A 19,957-nucleotide genomic window follows, 5' to 3' on the forward strand; every position below is an offset into this window, starting at 1 on the left:
GATTAAATCACTTAACAGATAACACTGACAGATCTGCATTGCTCCATGCCCCCACACCTGGACAGGTAATCTTGGCACAGTAACAAACAGTAGGGAGACTGACGTTTGCTCTTGGGGAATTGCAACTAGGCATACGGTTCTTTACCTAACTAAAATTTTTACAGTAACTGCATCAGTGTGGGCTACTGCTGTCATCACTCGAGGAGCTTAGAGGGGATACCAAGCTCCCACTGTTTCCTGTGTTTTTAACATTAATATTGTTTCTATGCCAGCTGCCAACTCTATGAGTTTGTGCTACTTTTATTATCCCCATTTGACAGATAAGGAAACCGAGGTTCAGGGAGATTAAATAGTTTGCCCAAAAATCACACAGCTGTGGAGTCTCGGACATGTCTGTAACTGTTATGCCATACCACATCCTAATCCAAGTCAGCAGAGAGCCAAACAAACCCACAAGGGTTAATACTGTATTAACACCTAATATTAATAGTATTAAGGCTGGGAACTTAGTAGAGGGTGGCTTTTGACAATTTCTGCTGCTCAGGCTGCCTTGCATGAGTCTGCCTACTTCCCAGGGTTCACCTTGGCTGATGTTAGGGGTACATGGGTGGGGCAGAGGTCACCCTTTAAGGTTCTGGGGGCAGTGGCAGGGACTGTCTGCTCTGAAGGTCTTTTGGAGTCATCAAGATGGCTGGATACCAGGGAGCTCTCTCCCAGCTCTGGGAGCCAAGGGGTATCTGAGCCCCATGAGTAACTCCCAGATGCCCCATGCACTGTCATGTCTGGGACTGCAGCTTCCGTAGGATTTCCCACTCCCTGACGTGAGCTCTCATGGGCGGGAGCACCCAGGCAATCCCATGGCCCCACTGCCTGTGTCTGCCAAGAACTCACACTGATGAAATGTCCACTTTCTATTCCTTCCAGGAATCCAGACTGGAAAGGCCTGTTTCTCTGCTCATCCCCTTTTTTAGAGAGTAAATCACTTAACAGATAACACTGACAGAGCTGCCCCATGCCCCCACACCTGGACAGATAATCTTGGTACAGTAACAAGCAGGCGGGGCATTGACATTTGCTCTTAGGGGATTACGACTAGACTTAAGGCTCTTTACCCAACTAAAATTTTTACCGTCTCTTCTCCTTGAGGCCCAAGGGTATGAACTCAAGGACTTCTCTAGCTTCCTCCCAGCCCTCCTCAATTCTTCCCTTGCTTTCTTGCAGTCTCTCCTCCCTCTTCATCCCACTCTGGGTCATGACAGATTTCCGGGAATCAGGTCCTCCCAGCGCGGCTACACCAGCCTAGTGCACGCAGCCCAGCCTCACAGACTTCCTCATCCCGCACTTCTTCCTCCCGGCCTCCACTGAATGTGTAAAGCCACAGCAGAACCCCACCTACCAACTCACCCTACACCCAACTCTCCTGAAGCAGCAGGAGAGGGCAGAAGTTAAGGGGTTGGTCAGATCCCAGTTCTGCCACTCCCTGGTTGTGTGACCTTGAGTGACTTCATCTTTCTGTGTCCCAGTTTCCTTATCTATAAAATGGGAGGAACGCAACCTGTTGTGACAGCTAAATGAGACCTGGCACAGCAGAGGCACTGGAGAATAATTTTAAAGTAGTTATTGTAAGTATATGTGAGAATCTGTGAGACCACTTTATACTAAAATCTAAGTATTCTTGGCCTCCCTAGTTGGACCATAAGGACTTCTCAAGGATAAAAGATGGCCCCAGGAATAGGCCTGATAGACAATGATCCGACAGCTTGTGCTACATACACACACTCACATCCCCAGACACACCACACACAGCATACCACACCCAAACACACACGTAAACACACACCCCAAACACACAAACACCACACCCAAACACTTGCCACACACACAACACATCCCTCGATACACATGCACCCGACACCCAAACACGCACACCCCAGATCCAAACACACCACACAGACACACATGCCTTTGAACACACCCACACACATCTCCTTTTCTCCCTTTATTTCCTTGAAAATGTTTTCGCCATCTATAAGGACACCTAGCCTCGCCACCTTTTCAAACACAATTTCCACTGTCACAAGCAGTTTTAATGTTCATAACGTCTAACCCCCTGCCAACTAGCCTGGTTACAGCAGATCCAACTAGCCAGATACAGACAGTAATTTTCTGACAAACAACAGGGGTCTTGCACATATATGTCACCTTGCACCTGGGCCCAGACGCCAGCAGCCCCCAGCCTCCATTTCCTCAGATGTTTACATAGCTCCTCACAGCCTGACTTGTGGCAGATAAAGACGCTAGATTTCGGTTTATCTATAAGTCCCTTATTTGTTTATTTCTTTCCTGGGGCAAGTCTATATAAGGTCAGGTTCCCACGTTTCCTAGGCCCAGCTTCTCTGGGTCATGTTTGCTTTGACTGACTCCTCTAACAAACCCCTAGAAGCTATTGTATTGATCAAGCATTCTTGAGCCCTGTCCACTTGGACTTACTCCAGAAACTACCCTCTGCTTCCTAGAAAGACCTGCACCAAACAAGGCTCTTTTCTGACTCTTCTACAAGAGCCCCAGAGACCTCCAGGAGGATGGCATGGCCTGGGGCAGTGAGTCACAGACAGGGTGGTTTTAAGTCTCAACTTCGCAACTTCACCACTTCGTGGCAGAAGTTTGTTATCGTGGTTTGGGTTCATCCCAAAGCAGACCATGAGATGAGGCCTTGGGTGCAGGCTGTTTGTTAGGGAGATGATTTCAGGAAGTCCAATGAGGAAGTATGGAAAGTCAGACCAGGCTGCTAAAGGGTATGGTAATGGACAGGTTACTGCTGTGGACAGCTGGGGCTCAGTCCTGCTGGGGGTTGGCCTCTGAGGTTCTGGCTAGAACTTACTCCAGAATCCTCCCACCGGAGAGCAGGCAGCTGGGATGTCAACTCCCACCCCCCATTTTTGGAGGCCAGTCCCCTGGGATGACAACTCACCCTCAACCCTTCCCCTGGCCTTCCTCAGGTATGCCTGCTGGGCAGAGCAAGCTTCTGTGGTGTCACGGGACTGGAGAAAACCCTCACACAGATTGGTGAGGTAGAGGGACGGGGTGTGGAAGGAGTGTGGGCGGCGGGGGGGAAGGGGTGCTGTCAATGTGTGGAAACTGCTAGAAACCACTGCAGGTGGACTCAGGTAAGCCCAGAGGATATGGGACAGCGCATCAACAATGTCCTCCACACCTAGAGACGTCCCATGCTTCTCCAAGCCTTTCCTCATTTATGAAACAGGCAGGAGACCTGTATCGCTTCCTGGAGGGTCCCTCAGAGGCAGAAAGAACATTTGCGAGGTGTTCAGCAACCTGGGGCACTTCCTGTACCAGCAGGTCACCTCCTGGAAGGGCAGCCCTGCTGCAATAAACACCCCGAGACCGCTCTCCATGGCAGAGACGTGGAAAAGAGTGTAATTCAAGGCTCCCAGCCAGAAAAGTCAGGCTGGATCCCACCGACCATTCTCCTGGTCCCCTTGCCAAGCTTCGCGGCTGTTTCAATAGCCACCACGAATGAGAGTGACTGCTGGATGCTTTCTGCTGTCTCCAGTTCTCACAGTGACCCTACATGGAAGGCATGGGCACAGGTAGCTGAGAAAACTGAGCAGAGAGGGTTAAGCTACTCACTGACAGACACTCAGCTAGGAAATGGTGGAGTTGGCATTCGATCCCCTGCTGGTCTGAATCTTTATACCCCTTTCCTCTAGAACATGACACAAGCTCCATCTGAGATGCCTCTGTCACAAACACCATGTGGTGAGAGGGCCTGTCAAAGGCTCTAAATATACATCCCTCAGGCCCCAGGGGCTCTGGATGGAGGGGAAATGACTCCACCAGCCCAGCGGGCTCAGATAACAACAGTAACACTCAGGTAGCATCCCCTCTGCCCCAGACACTATTCCAAGTGCCTTGCTTTTATCACCATTATCTCACATAATCCTCCCAACAATTCTATGAGGAAGGTACAGTTATTATCCCCATTTTACAGAAGAGGAAATTGAAGGGAGATTACGTGATTGCCCAAGGTCACACAGAAATACATAGAAAGTTGACATATGAATTTAGGCAATCTGGTTCCAGAGCCCCCCCTCTACACTACTGGGTTGTCGGAAAAGTCATGATGCATTTTTGCAATGAAAAACATAGAAAAAATACATCATGACTTTTCCAACAACCCAATACTTGCTATATTCCTCGGAAAAGTGCAGGCTCCAATCTCTTCATTATCAGAAAGCTGCATACTCAAAATGTTGGGAATAGAATTGCTATTGACCTCTCTCCTGGGACAAGAATTGACAAAAGCAGCATGGAGGAGACAAGGCAGCATGCCCAGCCACCTCTTAAAGGGCCACGCTCCTGGGGAGACAGTGAAAATGCTGTTTTTTGTCTTGAGTGAGGGTCTCTTTGCTTGGGGGGTGGGGTGGGGGGAAGGTGCCAACACTGGCATCTGGCACTGTGGCCCAACATAATTAGGGTCAAGGGCTTTTTTTTTTTTTTTTTGAGAATAATGACTTTGCAGCCTGGATGCTCTAATGGAGGTTCCCAGCGCAATCTTTCCAAAAGGGAAGGTAAATGTAAGGAAAAGCCAAAGATAACTCGAGTTTCCCAGAGTGTGGAGCCAGGGAGAAGCCAAATCAAGCTGGCCCACGGGGAGGTTGTGGAGATCATATGGAAGAACATCTTGGGGCTCACACATCAGCAGAGATAACTGGTGGACCCCGCAGGGTGGGCGGCAGGTGGGGAGGGGGTGTCTGCCCACCAGCTGAAGGCAGTCCTGGCTGCAAACGGTCTTCTTTCCATTTCTTACATTACATCAGCAGAACCTCCGCCAAGAAGACTAGAAATCTAGCTCTCCTTTTTCGTGCCTCCATCCTGCTTTCTAACCAGTTCTACCACCACCCCCAGCCCCTTAAGTGGAAGTTCTGATCGCAGGTTAGAAACAAAGCCAAGCAAATTAGCTCAGCCACACAGACACAAAAGTCACGTTAGGCAAAGAGTAATTCTGTCATCTCTCAGATATGTACCCGTGAATGATTCTTTAGGGGCTGTTCGGCCTTATCTGCCAAGAGGCGCACACGTTCTCATTCATTGAACTCTCACTCTGTGCCTGGTACTGTCCTGAGGGCAGTACACGTATTAACCCACTTAACCCTGACCACCCTCTTGGGTGATGCTGTTATTATCCATGTTGCACAGATGAGAAAACCTCCCAAAGCTCCTGAGGGGCAAAGCTAGGATTCAAATCAGGCAGTCTGGCTTCAATGGCTCCACTCAGGCTCCACTACAGCACTGGTCTTAATCCTCATGACACACTGTGCTATAAATACCATTACCTGATTTTACCAAGAAGGAAACTGAGGCTCACAGTTCAGCTGCCTGCCCAAAGTCACCAGGTCAGTGGCAGAATCAGGAGCCAAACTGACGGACTCTGGAGACCGACTTTGTGATGACCATGAGAACCTGCCACACTGCAAGGCAGGGGGAGACAGCGGGTGGGCACCAGGCCAGCACTGCCTGAGAGAGGGCATGCCAGGGCACACCAGCTAGCCAGCAAGGCAGACTCCACAGGGCAAAAACAAAGGGCCCCCAATGCCCTATGCCAGTAAACCCAAACGGTGCAGGGCCAAGTGAGTGCCAGGGGCTGTTGACAGACTGGCAGTAGACAGAGAGGATGTAGCCAACAGCTGCTATTTATTTTGGGGCCCAGGAAGAGGGAAAGCACTGGTTAGGGCCCAGCTCACTCCAACAATAAACTGAACAGGGCAGGGTGGGGAGTGTGCCCCCCTCCCAGCTAAGGCAACAGCCCCGGCCACCTGCTGGGCTTTGCTGAGATTGAATGGTCTAGGTGTCAGGAACATCTTGTCAGACACTCTAATCTGGTTTCCACCCCCCACCCCTCCACCCCCAGCCCCATGTGCTGGACTTGTAAATGGCCCAGGAAGACAACCAACACTGCAAAACCACCCCCTGCAGTGTCAGGTTCCAGGAACAAATGGTTTCTCCTTCCTTAGGAACAAAGAGGGGCTCTCCTGCCTGCCACCCGTGGCTTTGGTTCCCTGACTCGCACATTTGTTAACTCTGTTCTTGTGGTGGACACCTAATGACAAGGGTCCTGCACATAAGGTCTACGGACGGCCAGCCTGGGCTGTGGCAAGGCTGGCTGGCAGGATAGAGGAGTGTGTGTGATAGGAGGAAGGCCAGGAAGTAAGAGGTTTCCTGAAGACTACGGAGCCCCACTACCTAGCTCTGAACCCCTCCTTGTCGCTTAAGGTTTTTGGTAAATTAACTTCTCCGTGTCTCCATTTTCTCATCAGTCAAGACCACAATAGTGCTTTTCTCATAGGGTTGTTTTAAGGAGTACATGAATGAAGTGCTCAGAAGAGTGGCTGGCACATAATTGGTACTGTTATCATTATCATCACCACCATCATCATCATCATCATCATGGCAATCATTTAGCCTGAAAGGTTCCTTCTCACTGTGAACACTGGAAGACAGTTTTCCTGGCTATTACACGCAGAGTTTCGTTTCCCAGGCTAGTCCATAATGTAGATGAACTCGAGACGTCTGGTTCTTGGTGCTATAATTCCATCTACTCCATGGATGAGAGAAAGGTTTTGGTGGACTGGTCTGAGAATCTTAACACCATTTACAATATTCTATCGATAAGAACATATATTTTTAATTTCAAACAGCCAATTTCCACAGTTGTAAATTATAAGCTGTGGTTCTTTAAAAAGATAAGAGTGTGTGTGATAGGAGGAAGGGGGTTTAACAGAATGAAGCTTCATCCGTGGGTTTATCCCATTGATCAAGGAGCTATCCTGATCCAGACCTTCTGCTAGCACCAGGGCATCAGGGAGTGGGGTGTTAAAAGATGAAAAGATGTGATGGTTGCTGCCTTTGTAGGCTCACCACCCTCTGGCTCCCACCTGGAGGAACTGCTTTCAGTATGGTGCCTTGCACAAAGCAGGTACAAAACCAATGTTCAGTTAGTGACATTCCTTAATATGTGCACTGCCTTCGGGGTGCTGGAGCTCCTATCCATGATTCTGCTGGCAGAGGCTGCATTTCCCCCCGAGAGTACCTCTTAGGGGGTCAGGGTCAAACCTCAAGCAGAGTCCCCAGGACAAGCTCTCCGGCAGTATTCTGGCCAGTTTCCATCTTCAGCAAGCCAAGAGGAGGCCTTGCTGCTGAGCCAATCACCGTGCTCAGTGTTGGGAGAGATACGAGGCCCAAACTGACCCCTCACCTGTCTGACCTCATCGTCCAGTGCTTTCCCGTTGCTCACTCCACTCAGCCATACCAACCTCCTTGCTTTTCCCTAAAAAGGCCAGACATAGTCCAACCTCGGGGCCTTAGCATTTGCTGTTCCCTCTCCCTCAACCATTTTTGCTCCAAATATCTGAATGCCTCACTCCCTCAGATCTTACTCAAAAGTCACTATACAGTGGGGCTGTCCCTTACCACACTCTATAAAATGGCATGGCAACTCCCACCACCACCACCATTCCCTGTCTCTATCACCCTACTAGTTTTCTCTACAGCATTTATCCCCAACTGACATGCTACATATTTTACCTATTTTGTTTATTGTTTCCCTTCCCCTACCAGAATGTAAACTCCAAAGAGATTTTTATCTGCCCTGCTATGTTCTCAGTGCTTGGTACATACTAAATATTCAAATGTTGATTGAATGAATGAATGAATGAATATGAATAAGTATCAGACTAAGGTCCATCCTTCGTGGGGCTTATGTCAGGCACACTGGACATAGGCTTGCCAACAGCTGACCAACCCAAGGCCATTCTTGATAAGTGTTACACGAGAGGTAAAAATAATAAACATAAAAATTCACAACAGGAAATACTGTAAGATGAGAAATCGGGAAGCTTCCAGGAAGTGGCAGAAACTGAGCAGAGCTATGAAGGACGGCTATGATAGTAACGGTAACAATAGCTGCCATTTACTGAACCGCTGTCATGGGCCAAGAAGTATGAAGAGGAACAATCATATGGGCTAGGTAATAATATAATCATTCCCATTTTACAGGTTAGAAAACCGAGGCCCATGGAGGTGAAGAAATTTGACCAAGTGAAACAAGCTAGTAAGAGGCGTCAGAGTCTGAGCTCATGTAGCAGAGGCCATTGGTGCCCTGCCCTCACCCTCTTGCCTTCAACTTCCAACGTCTGGCACCTGAGGCCCTTTCTGGGGCTTGCTGCAGTTGCCAGAGCCTAGTTTAGCCTGAGCGAGCAGCAGGCTGAAAGTGGCCCTTAATTAAACTCCTCCCTGTTCCCAACCATGGTGCCTTGCTAGCTAGCACAGGATGTAGAGACCCCAGCAGCTGGAGCTTCTGAAGGGCCAGGCCTTCAAAAGTGGCTCTGGACAAGAGTTCAAGGGGAATAAAAATTTGAATCCCAAAATAGAGGCCAGACCTTGCCAGGGATCCATTCTTAGTATCGAGAGGTTTGTTATCTTATCCCCACCACCAGCTCCAACCACATCACATGTGAATGGAGGGGCTTGGAGGGAAGGTCAGAGTGGGCAGATGACCTGGAGTTTAATCCAGACCCTTGAAGTTTTATCTGAAAACCAACATGATGCACGCCCTAGCCCCCCAGCCTTGCGGAAAGCTCAGAGATAAAGCTATCTACAAAGGCGCAAGTCCTCAGCCTTCCAAGGGATGGCCCACTGTGCACACTCCCCCTGGGTCCACTCCTTTTTTTTTAAGCCCAGGGCCGTGCTCTCAGCATTCTATACCCCAGCAGAGCCACAAACCAGGGCTGAGGCCCCCATGGGTACCCTCAGTAGAGGGAGGAATACAGCCACGGAGTCCAGAGTCTGATGGGAGTGCAGAGAGGGGAGAGAAAGTACAGCTAGTTTTGACATGTGCGGATGCTGCCAGCTGCGGGCAGGGAAGAAAGAGAACTCCCAACTAGCCCCTCGATCTTTGGGTGGGGGAGACAGGCAATCCATTAAAGCTTCAGGGGGCACAGTGGAACCACCGTAGGCTTTGTTGCTGCAGAGATCTGGGTTTAAACCCTGCCTCTTGCCCTTGACTGCATGTGAGACAGGGCGAGACGCTGCACATCTCTGAGACTCGGTTCCCTTGCCTGCAAGACAGGGACAGTGGGCTGGGGTTGCGGTGGGAAGTCAAGGAGATGAGAAGCCCTAATCCAGTGGCTGCACATACAAGGGGCTCCACTCACACATTCCCTGACTCAACTCCCCCACTTCCTTTGCCCAGTTGCGGCCACGTCCAGCAATCATGGGGGGAAATGAGGCTGCTTTTCTCCAGTTGCCAATGAGTGATGACTAAAGTAAATAATTAATCCCGGCTTGAAACCAAAGCTCAGGTTTTGTTCTAGTTTCGACCTGAACTCTGCAAGAGGAGGATCAGTTTACCCATCCACCGGGGCTTAGGCCTGCAGAAAGCCCTGGGGAGCCACCTCGGGAACCCCTGTCCTCACTGACCAGTGATCATGTCCTGTCAGGTGCCAGGCCCTGTGCTGAGAGCTCAATGAATCAATTCCAGCCCAGGGGGCAGAATTCGGGAAAGAGTTTCACGCTCTCAAAGCCCCTCTGCCAGCATCATGCCAGGCCAGCCAGGCCTCCCTCTCTGTTGTTACAAAGGAATTCTCCCACACAGGCAAGTCCCTTAAAATAGCCCTTTGGGTCTGGGCCATCAGGAAACGGAATAAAGCTGGGTCGGAATGGGGCCTACCATGAAAGAGTTTACAAAGCAGCCACTTCAAACGACAGTGACAATCCCTTCATGCTCAGAACCCTTAGGTGGGCGAAAGCAGCAAGGCAGACATTTCTCAACAAAGAACGCTATTCCTCAGGCGGACATGTGGGCCGGCAGAAGCCCCCGATCCCCCAGGGCAGTCCTGGAGAAGGACCAAGAGTGTATGACAGTGAGTGTGAAACAGGCACAGATTGGGAGGTTGGGGGCTTGGGGGGGCTCTAAATATACCTGGCTTTGTGCTTGACTAACAATGCATCCTAAACTTTCCAAACCTCAGTCTCCATATGAATAAAATGGGGTTAAAAATGAATCCCTTCAGGGCTGTGTTGAGACCTGATTATAAGTCAAAGGCCTGGCAGTGCCTTGCATAAAACAGGAATTCAATACGTGGTAGCTGTATGCTGATGGTGCCCACACAATACAAGTCAAGGTCTCTTATTCCCAAGTGAGAATATTCCTGGAAAAAGGGAAACAGCGAGGGCTTTCCACCAGGGGCCATGAAGTGATAGACAAAACTACAGACCGGCCCACACCCACACAACCCCTCACCCCACCTGGTACACCCCACCTAGTATACCACCAGCATTGGTCAGCACCCCCACCCCTAACTCCCTAGAGTTGCAGTCGCATGTGATAAGAGCGATCAATTTCCACCAGGCCTGACATTCATGCTACAGGGATCCCAGAGGCATACTGGAGGGCCCCACATGCGCCATTGCATAATTTACACTGCATTCACACACACACAGAGGAAGGGATTCTGCCCCCACCCCACCACAGGACTCCACCCAGGCCTGGGGAGGATGGCTTCCTCACCAGCCAAAGGGAAATGACAGCAAAGGGCCAGAGAAAGCAGCTGAGTAGAAGGGCACAAAGCACAGCTGTTTCCCCTTTGCTAACTCAGCTGCCGGGATGTCACTTCCTCCCCTCAGGTAACAGCAGGGAGAGAAGGGACTGGAAATAGTGGTGTCTCTTCCCATTCACAAAAATGATAGGCTTGAAAAGAAGCAAAGTGCAATTCCCAGGGTGATTTTCTAGAAGCCACCTTCACTGAGGGTCTCAGTTGATCCTGAGTCAACCGTGGCTGTGAGACTTCTCAGTGGGGGTCAGCAACAGCTCCTTTTAGACTGAGCTATTTTCTCCGGGCTCAGAACTTTCCAAAGCAGCTTTCATACCCACCCTCCCCTCTGCAGGTCAGAAAGGAAGCAATGAACCCATTTTCTAGATGGGCAAATAGAGATCCAGATGGGGCAGGTGACATGTGGAAGGTCTCGTGGCTTGAGAAGCCAACCAGGCAGACCTCAGGTGGAATCTCCGTGGGGCCCAGTCACCCCAGGTATAACATGATTACGGGGCTATGGGGTCTCTGTGTGGACAGGGCAGGCTTCCGAGCCCACAGGCCTGGGTCAGTGCAGACCCCTCTCTACATGCAGCTGCGTGGTGTTTGGCAATTTGTTTAAGCTCTGTGGGTCTCAGCGTCTTGATGTGTACGATGTGGATGCCAGCCATAACTACACACCTCAGGGACAACTTTAAGAGTTTGTGTAAAACTCTTAGCATGGAGAAAGCATCCAGAAATGTTAGCTGTTATTTTTATTGCTACGTTTTTCCCTAAAGAATCAGGCTCACTGGAATATCTGGGCGTGTGGTGGGGTTCAATACATGAAGAGGTAGTTGGGCACCGTATTTAAAAGTAAAACAAGTTCAGAGAAAGGCAACATTAGCAGGACTGCTTCACGTAACACAGAGACTTCAAAGACATCCGGGCCCCCAGAAAGCTGTTTGGTATCAGTCCCCAGACCCTACAAGGACAGGGGTCTCCTCTCTCGTGCCACTGGGGTGCTTCAGCAGCTGTGCTGGGGGATGCAGATGGAAAGTACTTCACTGTGACATACTGCGGCTGCACAGGCCCTGCCAGTCAGGGCCCTCCACTGATGAGGCCCAAAGCAGCCAAAACATCACTCCTTTCTGTTCCCCCTTCTCCTCCACCCACCCTCCTTCCACAAGACCTCAAGGGTGCAATCAACTTTTATGAGGCAGCCTGACCCCTCCGAGTAAGAACTGTAAACAGGGAAGGGCTGGGCTCCGGTCTGCCAACTAGAGTCCCTGGTACAGATCTAGAAATAGGGTTCCAGTCCTTATCTAGCTCTGTTCCAGCCGCAGCTGTAAGAACAGCCGTAGAGCCAGTTCTGCAACCCACCAGAAGGACCCAATATGACCATCGGCTCCCCTTCCCCTGCAATCCTTGGGAGAAAAAGAAGGTTCAGAGGTGCCTGCACAATAAACTCTGAATTCCCTCAGCTGGCATTTGAGGTTTCTCCTCATCCTCCTCCCCTACCTGGGTTTTACCCATATTTTCCTTGTGTTTCACCTCTGGCACCTTCGCTTTTCCCTTTCTTAGAATGCCCTTCCTGTCTTTTCCCCTTCTAAATGCTACTCTTTGCCATCCAAATCCTAATTACTCCTCAAGGCCCACCACGAAGGTTGCGTTCTCCAGCCAGTCTTCCCTGAAACTCCAGGTCCCAGAGAGCGGTCCCTCTTCTGAACTTCATAATTATTATCTCAAATACCCGTGTTGTGTTTAATATGCGCCAGGTACATTTCTAAGCTCTTCACATTTATTAACTCATTTAATCTTCATCACAACCCTACGAGCAAGGTCCTATTTTCCCCTTTTTTTGTTTTTTACAGGTGAGGAAACTGAGGCACAGAGATTATTAGCGACTTGCACTGGGTCCCATGGTAGCAAGTGGTGAAGCCAGGATTCCAGCCCAGCGACACCAGGGCCCAGGCGCTCTTCAAACACGCAGCCTTCCAGGTGCACCTCATCCTCTCAGGGGTGCGGCCTGGACTCCTTGGTGATTTCCATGCCCCTCTCTCACTGACCCAGCTCTAATGGAGAAGAAAGGGACACACTCAGGCGTGGGCGTCAGAGACCAGGGTACGGATCTCGGCCTTGCCACTGAATTACTCTGAGTGAGAGTCACATAAACTCTCTGGGGCTCATTTTCCACATCTGTAAAGTAGGGGTAAAAAAACCACTTACCCACTTCACGTGGTTGTGATGAAGCTCCAATTAGACCCCCTCTAAAAGGTGTCTTCTGCACTGCCTGGCACGTAGTGGGTACGCATATTTTCGTTCTCCCCCTTGTCACTTCACTGTACATCTTGACATCCTTGCTGGACTCTGCTCAGCACCTGTTGTTGATGTGGTGACTTGCCTGGAGGTTACTCGGGGGCACGAGCGGGGCTTTCCTGTGGCTCGCCTCCCGCCCTCCCTGGCCTCCTGTCCAGGCCTCTCACCTCCCCATTCACCTGCCTTCCTATGACTGACTCCACTACCGGTAGCAGCTGCGAGAAATCACACATAGCTCTGGGAATCCGCTTCTTGAAATGCTGATCACCCTACTGGATGCTTCCATTATTTTTGGCAATTGCCATGGCAGAGTAAACCTCTGGCCCTGGCTCAGAACCTATTTCCAAAGTCAGAATCTCCACCTCATTTCCCACACACACCCCTTGTCCTTCCTGTTCCCTGGATCCCTGTCCTAATCCATTATCCCTTTCCTGGATTCTCAGAACTCAAGTGGAGTAAGTGTAACTACTGTATGTATAATGCAATTATTTGTTTTATTTTGCTTAATTAGGAGGCAAACGAGAACAGGGTTGCCTGTTAGACATTTTCTGGCCAAGAAATAGTCTGGTCAGTGACTCAGGCTGAGGAAATTAGGAGGCAATTTCCAGGGGACTGCTGTGCAAACCCAAAGTCAGGAGTCCTAACAACGCTCCTCTAATTCACAGCCTCCGCTGACCATTAACTCATGCTGGCCCCAGAATATCTCTTTGGAAAATGCAGCAGCTGGCACTTATATTTCTGGAGCTGGAACCAGTCTCCTATGACATCAAATAGGTTTATTTTACCCTTCCCTTCCCCTCCCGTTTGCCTGCCACCACACACGGTGATTCCAATTCTGATTTGCGCCCCCCCCCACCCCCCCTTCAAACCCTCACTCAGCTCTAAACAGGGCCATGATGAATGGCTGGTTGTACTCCCCGTTCCAACGGCCTTGAAGGATGTGGTTGGTTGTTCCATAAGTAGGGAGCCTTGTCAGACCTGTGAATCACCCCTAGATCACTTCCCTCCTCAGAGAAGGAGAAGAAACTGTTCCTGTGTGTGTGTGTGTGAGAGAGAGACAGAGAGAGGGAGTGGGGGGGTGGGGGGGGAAGAGTGCTAACCCATGTGCGGCACTGACCTTGGGGCCAGGATCCTATTTGACCTTGCCCTTTCCAGGAGCTCCCCTCTGTGCCTCTCCCCCAACCCACGTTCCTTCCCTTCTCCTTCCCAACTTACCAGGAAGCCATCACTAGATCAGCTCCAGGAAGCCCTCCAGGTCTGAACAGCTGCTCCTTGTTTATCTGTTTCTCTTGTATGTTGGGTGTTTTCCATGGGGCATGTAGCCCGATTTCCCACCAGACTACGAACAGCTGAACTTTCCTTTTTTTGCCTCACTCTTTCCTCTCTTCTCTCTGTTTCACCTATCAGGTCGCAAACGTGCTTCAGTGTTTCGGTGATCAAAAACCCCAGATGGAAACCAGCCTACGTTGAGTGCTTGTCATGGGGGCCAGGTACTACGAGGAAGCTTTACCCAAAATTATCTCAGGTCAATTTCCAAAAAGGCCTCTTAGGTAACAGGTGAGGAAACTGAGGCCCAGAGTGGCTGGCCCCAGGTTGCGCGGCCGGGAAGAGCCAGAGATGGGATTCAAACCCTGATCTGCCCAACACCACTCATCCCCTAACGGAATTGGCCCTGAGAAGACACTTTCCATGCGGCAGCTGCCCATCCTTCCTCCCACGGGGCTGGATTCACAGTCTAAGAGCTTAGAGAAAAAAATGGACGGGCTGAGAAGAGTTCTGGGGTCAATTCCTAAAAGTGTAGCTCCCAGGACCCAGACAAAAATCTGTAATGATCTAAACACACAAGAGAACGCATTATTTCCACAGTCAATCCTTCATTTATCACCTCAGGTATCACTGGGGACCAGATATCATCCTGGATTTGCTTCTCTCCCCTTGCCTCAACAGTGAGCCGTCACACGCTCACCTCCATAGCATGAGGCGAATGTCCCACACACTGAGGCAGTCCTCAAACACCATCCTGCATTGCTCTCTAGCTGCTATGCAGGCCTGGGGCTGGTCTCTCCAACCAGACTCCAGCTGAGAAGAAGAGCCCCATTTGCCTTTTTGGAGGTAAACTGACCTGAGTTTACCCAGATCTGCCTTAACTAACAGGGACACCCTGAGCAATCTCTAACTTCTCTAAGACTCAGTTAAGCCATCTGTATAGAGGCATCAAAGAATCAACCCCATGTTAGGCTATATTCAACGAACTGCAGGAATCACATAAAATCATGCACGTTAAGCATCTGGCACCATCGATGGTAAATGCTAACACTGGCTATTAGTTGCATTCCCTAACTAGTCCTGTAAAGGATCAGCACATTCATGACTGGTATTTGTCTGAATTTAAAAAATCAGAAAAGGAAATGACTGTGAAAGCACAACGCCTCTGAAATCCAAACAAATAATTTTGTGTTTGTTTTAGATAAACAAGCTTCTCTCCATGAACACATTACTTGACACACACCTACACATACATGTGAGTGCAAAGAATTCTGTGGACCTGGACTCGTATCCCAGTGGAAAGCTTGCAAATGAAGGTATCTGCAGTTTGCATCCAACATCATCAGGATCATTTTAGACACAAGTGGCCTGGGGCCAAAGTCAGTTTACCTAAGGTCTCCCCAGTGGCAGCTCATAAAAGTTAAGAGAGGAGCCCAACTCCATGCCAGGGAGCCTGGCCACCCTCCCCTGACCCCACCCCCAGTAGGGGCTTGGCAGAGAGGAAGGAAGCCAGGGGCTGACAGCGCCATCCAAACGATGGAGACCACATGTCTGCATTTCATAAACAGACCAAAAGCACAAGACCCTCGGTGTCCAGGCAGCTCCCTCTCTTCCTGGGGAGGAGCACACCCTTCGCTGGATGTCCTGAGAGAACCCTTGTAGTGTGTTCCCAGCATTCTGGAGTCAGCAGAGCCCCTCCTGCTTGGGCCCCAGGCCTCTCATTAGCTAGCTCCAGCTAACGTGCCCATCCCATAAAACCTCTCTGCTCTGCAATTTGCCAAAACTGGAGGAGAGGCGGGAAGAAGGCATGCTTCTCCAGTGCAGAGGGCTTCCAGAACATATGCGACATGAGCACAGCATGTCCTGCCAGCTACCCACACCAGTGAATTACTCAAACACTTTACCTTCCAGTGTGTGGTGTCCACCATGCAAGGTCGAAGAAAGAAGGAGATCCTAAACTTCATAGGCAGAGCATCCTCACCCTGCTCCTCCTCACCCTATTGGCCCCACTGACACTTCCTATGAGTGGGCACCCTCTCTTTACTCGACGCATTTTATGCCCCAAATGTGTAGGAGCCTCTTGCTACAACCAGATATTTACCTTCCTGGTCAACCTCAACTAGACTTAGGGTACTGAGATGAACAATACCCACACCATGGGCAAAATGCCAGTTAGACCAAGGTGCTGCGACTAGCTGTGCTGCAAGTGACCTGATCCCATCTGGTTCTCAGTTTCCTCATCTGTATAAACGACAGGGGGTGACCCTGATGAGTCCTCAGATCCCTGCCAACTTCACAATTTAACACATAACACTTTCTCCTTTAACTGTTTTCTACAACGTTAATTTATGGTACTATATGACCCTATCTGTTCAGTGACATCACTCCCTGCCCATAACATAATGTTGATTCTTACATGGGAAGCAGAGATGTCCTGGGAAACACTCTGTCTGTAAAAAGGGAGGAAATGCTTATTTCAACAGAATTGGACAAGACTGCCTTTGTATTTTTCACACAGAACAAGTTATTATCAATCTTTGAAACCCAAAATCTTTCTTCCTTTTTGCCAGACCATTAATAACTGCTTTTCAAAAGTGTTCTTAGTCAGAATCTCACCAAAAATACTCTACCATTTAATGAGTGCTTGTAATGTGCCAGGAACTGGGCTAAGTGTTTTGTATGGATGATCTCATTTAATTCTCTGGACAACCCTATGAAGTAGGTACTATTATTACCCTCACTTTAAAAATGAGGAAACTGAGGTCCACGGAAGTTAAGTAACTTGCCCAAAGTTACACTGAGCCCCAGCACTTGGCTGCCTCTCAACACTGTCTGCAGTGGGTCCCTAGTCACGTAACACTCCTTGGCTTGTTGCCAGTACATCCTACATCTGTAATCTTGGACATCATTTGTCATATTGGTAAGATTTGATGTTTTACCTAAAATCCAGAGCCGGAAAAGCACCTGCCTAGGTCTCAGAGCAGAGAGTGCCATCCGTAGAAAGCAATGCCAACCTTAACTGGGGACTAGAGGAAAGAACCCCTAAAACTGAGTCTGCAACATTTGAGAAAAGAAGATAGGAAGGCTGACTTGACAATAAGCACTGGGACATGCAAATGAACATCTGTCCCCAGAACAAGGTAACCACCTGGTGACCCTGTCCTCTATCTAAAAAGAACTTTCTTGAAAAGCAGGGGAAGATGCTTGCTGAGCCTAATAGTATAAAAGGAACAACTTTCAGACCATGTCAGGAAATGTTCCCCATGGGCACCCACCTCTCAGGTCAGGAACCAGCCTCCACAGGTTTGCCTCCTCCCCAACCTGAGCCCAGCCCCATTTGTTCCTATAAGAAACCCAGAGTTCAGAGCTGGTGATAAAGGCAAAAAAGAGTTGCCTGAGGCTGACATTAGCACAAACCTCCGTTGTCTTCCAACAGGGAACTAAAAGGCATTTCTGAGATCAATGTGCAGTCTAGGGCAGCAACCAACAGCCTGTTCTAATTGTTAAAATTAATGCTTTGAGCATTCTAAATGCTTCTTTAAGTGCCTAATTTGCAAATAAGATGCAGTCCTTCTGCTTTGGATGCCTGGCTGTCTCTTCTTTCTCAAGTCCGGGAGCAGAGGCTGCTCAGACAGGCGTCCTCGGGCGGCAAGGACACCGTGTTTACTTCCTAAGGTGCGAAGGATGGGAAGACAGGACTGGCTGAGATGAAAGGGGGCCGTGTCACTCAGATCCGGGAGCTCGGCTCAATCAACCTTAGCCCATACTCATTAAGTTTGGGGAAGGAAGGGGGAGGGGCAGCCGTTCCTCGGAAAGCACAGCAAACATTTGCCTCCTCGTGTCTGGAGATGGAGCATCACTTAAGAGGAAATGAACCCGGTTAAGGGTCACGTCCAGAGAAGGGATAAAAGGAAAAGCCACAGTTCTCCTCACACCGACGGACACAATGACTTTAAGAAGGAAATCAAAGCTCAGGGCTGAGGGTGGAGGTGGGGCAGGGGGTGCGGCAGCTTCCCTTTGCCCCCAGACCCAGGCCTAGGGAGGCAGAGGCCATTGCGAACGTGGAAGGAGAGCGCGAAGCTTCCTTCCCCAGGGACAGCCTCAGAAATCGTCCTGGTCTGTGTGAGCGGGAGCGACCCGAGCCCCCCGGGAGGGCCGGGAAGATGCTCTTTCCCAACGGGGCTTCTCAGCAAGGGTTTGACGAACGCTCCCCCTGCCATCCATCAACGCTCAGGCGGACAGATGACTTCACCGTTGTAACAGACAAGGGCAGCCACTTGCCAATTCCAAAGCCAAAAAAAGAAAACGGGGCGGGGGTGGGGGAAGGGGGGAGGCTGTGAGTGGAGGAAGGATAGAAAAGGCTTCCCTGGAGATCACAGACCTGCGAGGAAACTCCACAGCGAGGGCTGCCCTGTGGACACTCAGCTCCGGGACTTAACAGCGGGGAAGGGCGACGGTCCACCCGGGGGCCCTCCCAGGGGTCCCTAGCCAGCCGCCTCGCAGGGTCGTTTGGATCCGTACTCACATAGTGCTTGGAGGGGTTCCTTCGCTTCTCCACGTCCACCACGGTGGCATCTTGCACGCAGTAGGCGAGCATCTTCCCCCACAAAGCGAGTGGCGCCCCCCGGCGGCGTCACCTTCTCATCCCGGCCGGGCTCTGGCTCCTTCTCCCGCTTCCCGGGTCCCCGGGGCCACCCGCCACTCCGGCCCGGCGCGCCGCTGCCCGGGATCCCGGCGCCCACAGGTACGGCCCCAGGGCGGGGACGGTCTCGGAGGGCACGCGGGCTCCGTGCACCCCGGGCGGCTCCCCGTGGGCCTGCCGCGCGCCCCTTCCCTTCCGCGCCGCCGCGGCTGCCGCTCTTCGGCTCGCTCGCCCGCTCTCTCCGCCGCCCGGTGGGTCCGGCGGGAACTGGCGGAGCAGAGGAGGGGCGGGGGTGTGTCCCGCCGGCGAGGGGACGGGGCGGGGACCCCGGAGCCTGCTGTCAGCGCGCTGGGGAGGGGCGGGCGGCACCCCTTCGCCGCACTCCGGCTCCGGGGGGCTCGGCACTGGCGGAGACTGTGGGCGCAGCAGGAGGAGGAGGAGGAGGCAGAGCCGGGCAGGCTAGGAAGGGAAGGGAAGGGAGGGGAGAGGAGAGAGGGGAAGCGTGCGGGGAGGGGCTCCAGGCCCGGGGGAGGGGCTCGGGCGACGGGGAGGGGGCTGCAGCAGGGCCGGAGAGGCCAGGGCGGGCCAGCGCGCCCCCACCGCGCCGAGAGCGCAGCCCGCGGCCTGGCGCGGCCCTGGGCTACTTCGCCGGGCACAGAAACTCAGGGTGGCTCTGAGGCGGGGAGAAGTGAAGCCAACTCGCCCCCACCCTGGCTCTCCGTCTTGGAGCGGATTTGTGCCCTTTTGTCCCCACCTTTATGTGCCCCTCTTACCCCTATCCTCCAGATCTCTTTAATGAAAAGTAGTTTATTACCCTGCTGTTACCACCCAGCATATACACCACCATCCCCAGCCCCCCCCCCACCCCCCCGGAGGAGACGGGACTAGGGAAGGGGCTGGCATTAAACCCTTCAAGCCAGAGCCTCTTTTGATAAATCACCTGCCCTCCTGCGGGTCACAAAGGGTAAATTCTCCCCGGAAATGTGATCGATCCGCTGCCTGAATCGTCCGTCCATCGATCTGGGCCTGTGTAACTAACCTGTGACATCATTTACCAGCGAGGTTACAAGACTACATAACACCACTGCCTTAAGCCTGGAGCTCCCCTGGGACTCTCCCTAGGCCAGGGAGGAGGGAATGGAGC

The 19,957-nt window shown here is 51.2% G+C and overlaps 1 protein-coding gene across 3 annotated transcripts in view; it reads right to left on the bottom strand.

Annotated features, from left to right (window-relative positions):
- SH3PXD2A (SH3 and PX domains 2A) overlaps positions 1-19,186 on the bottom strand; it is a 221,563-nt gene extending 202,377 nt beyond the window's left edge. For 2 of the 3 annotated variants that reach the window (XM_019636362.1, XM_019636361.1), the window contains exon 1: positions 18,697-19,185. In XM_019636362.1, coding sequence (XP_019491907.1) covers positions 18,697-18,768 — 72 coding nt within the window. In that variant the 5' untranslated portion in view covers positions 18,769-19,185. Of the gene's footprint in view, positions 1-18,696 lie in introns of all 3 variants that reach the window. The other variant, XM_019636363.1, reaches the window with a different exon arrangement.
- Between the last annotated feature and the right edge of the window lie 771 nt (positions 19,187-19,957).

The sequence above is a fragment of the Hipposideros armiger genome, unplaced genomic scaffold (genome assembly GCF_001890085.2).
Source record: "Hipposideros armiger isolate ML-2016 unplaced genomic scaffold, ASM189008v1 scaffold_28, whole genome shotgun sequence".
NCBI lineage: Eukaryota > Metazoa > Chordata > Mammalia > Chiroptera > Hipposideridae > Hipposideros > Hipposideros armiger.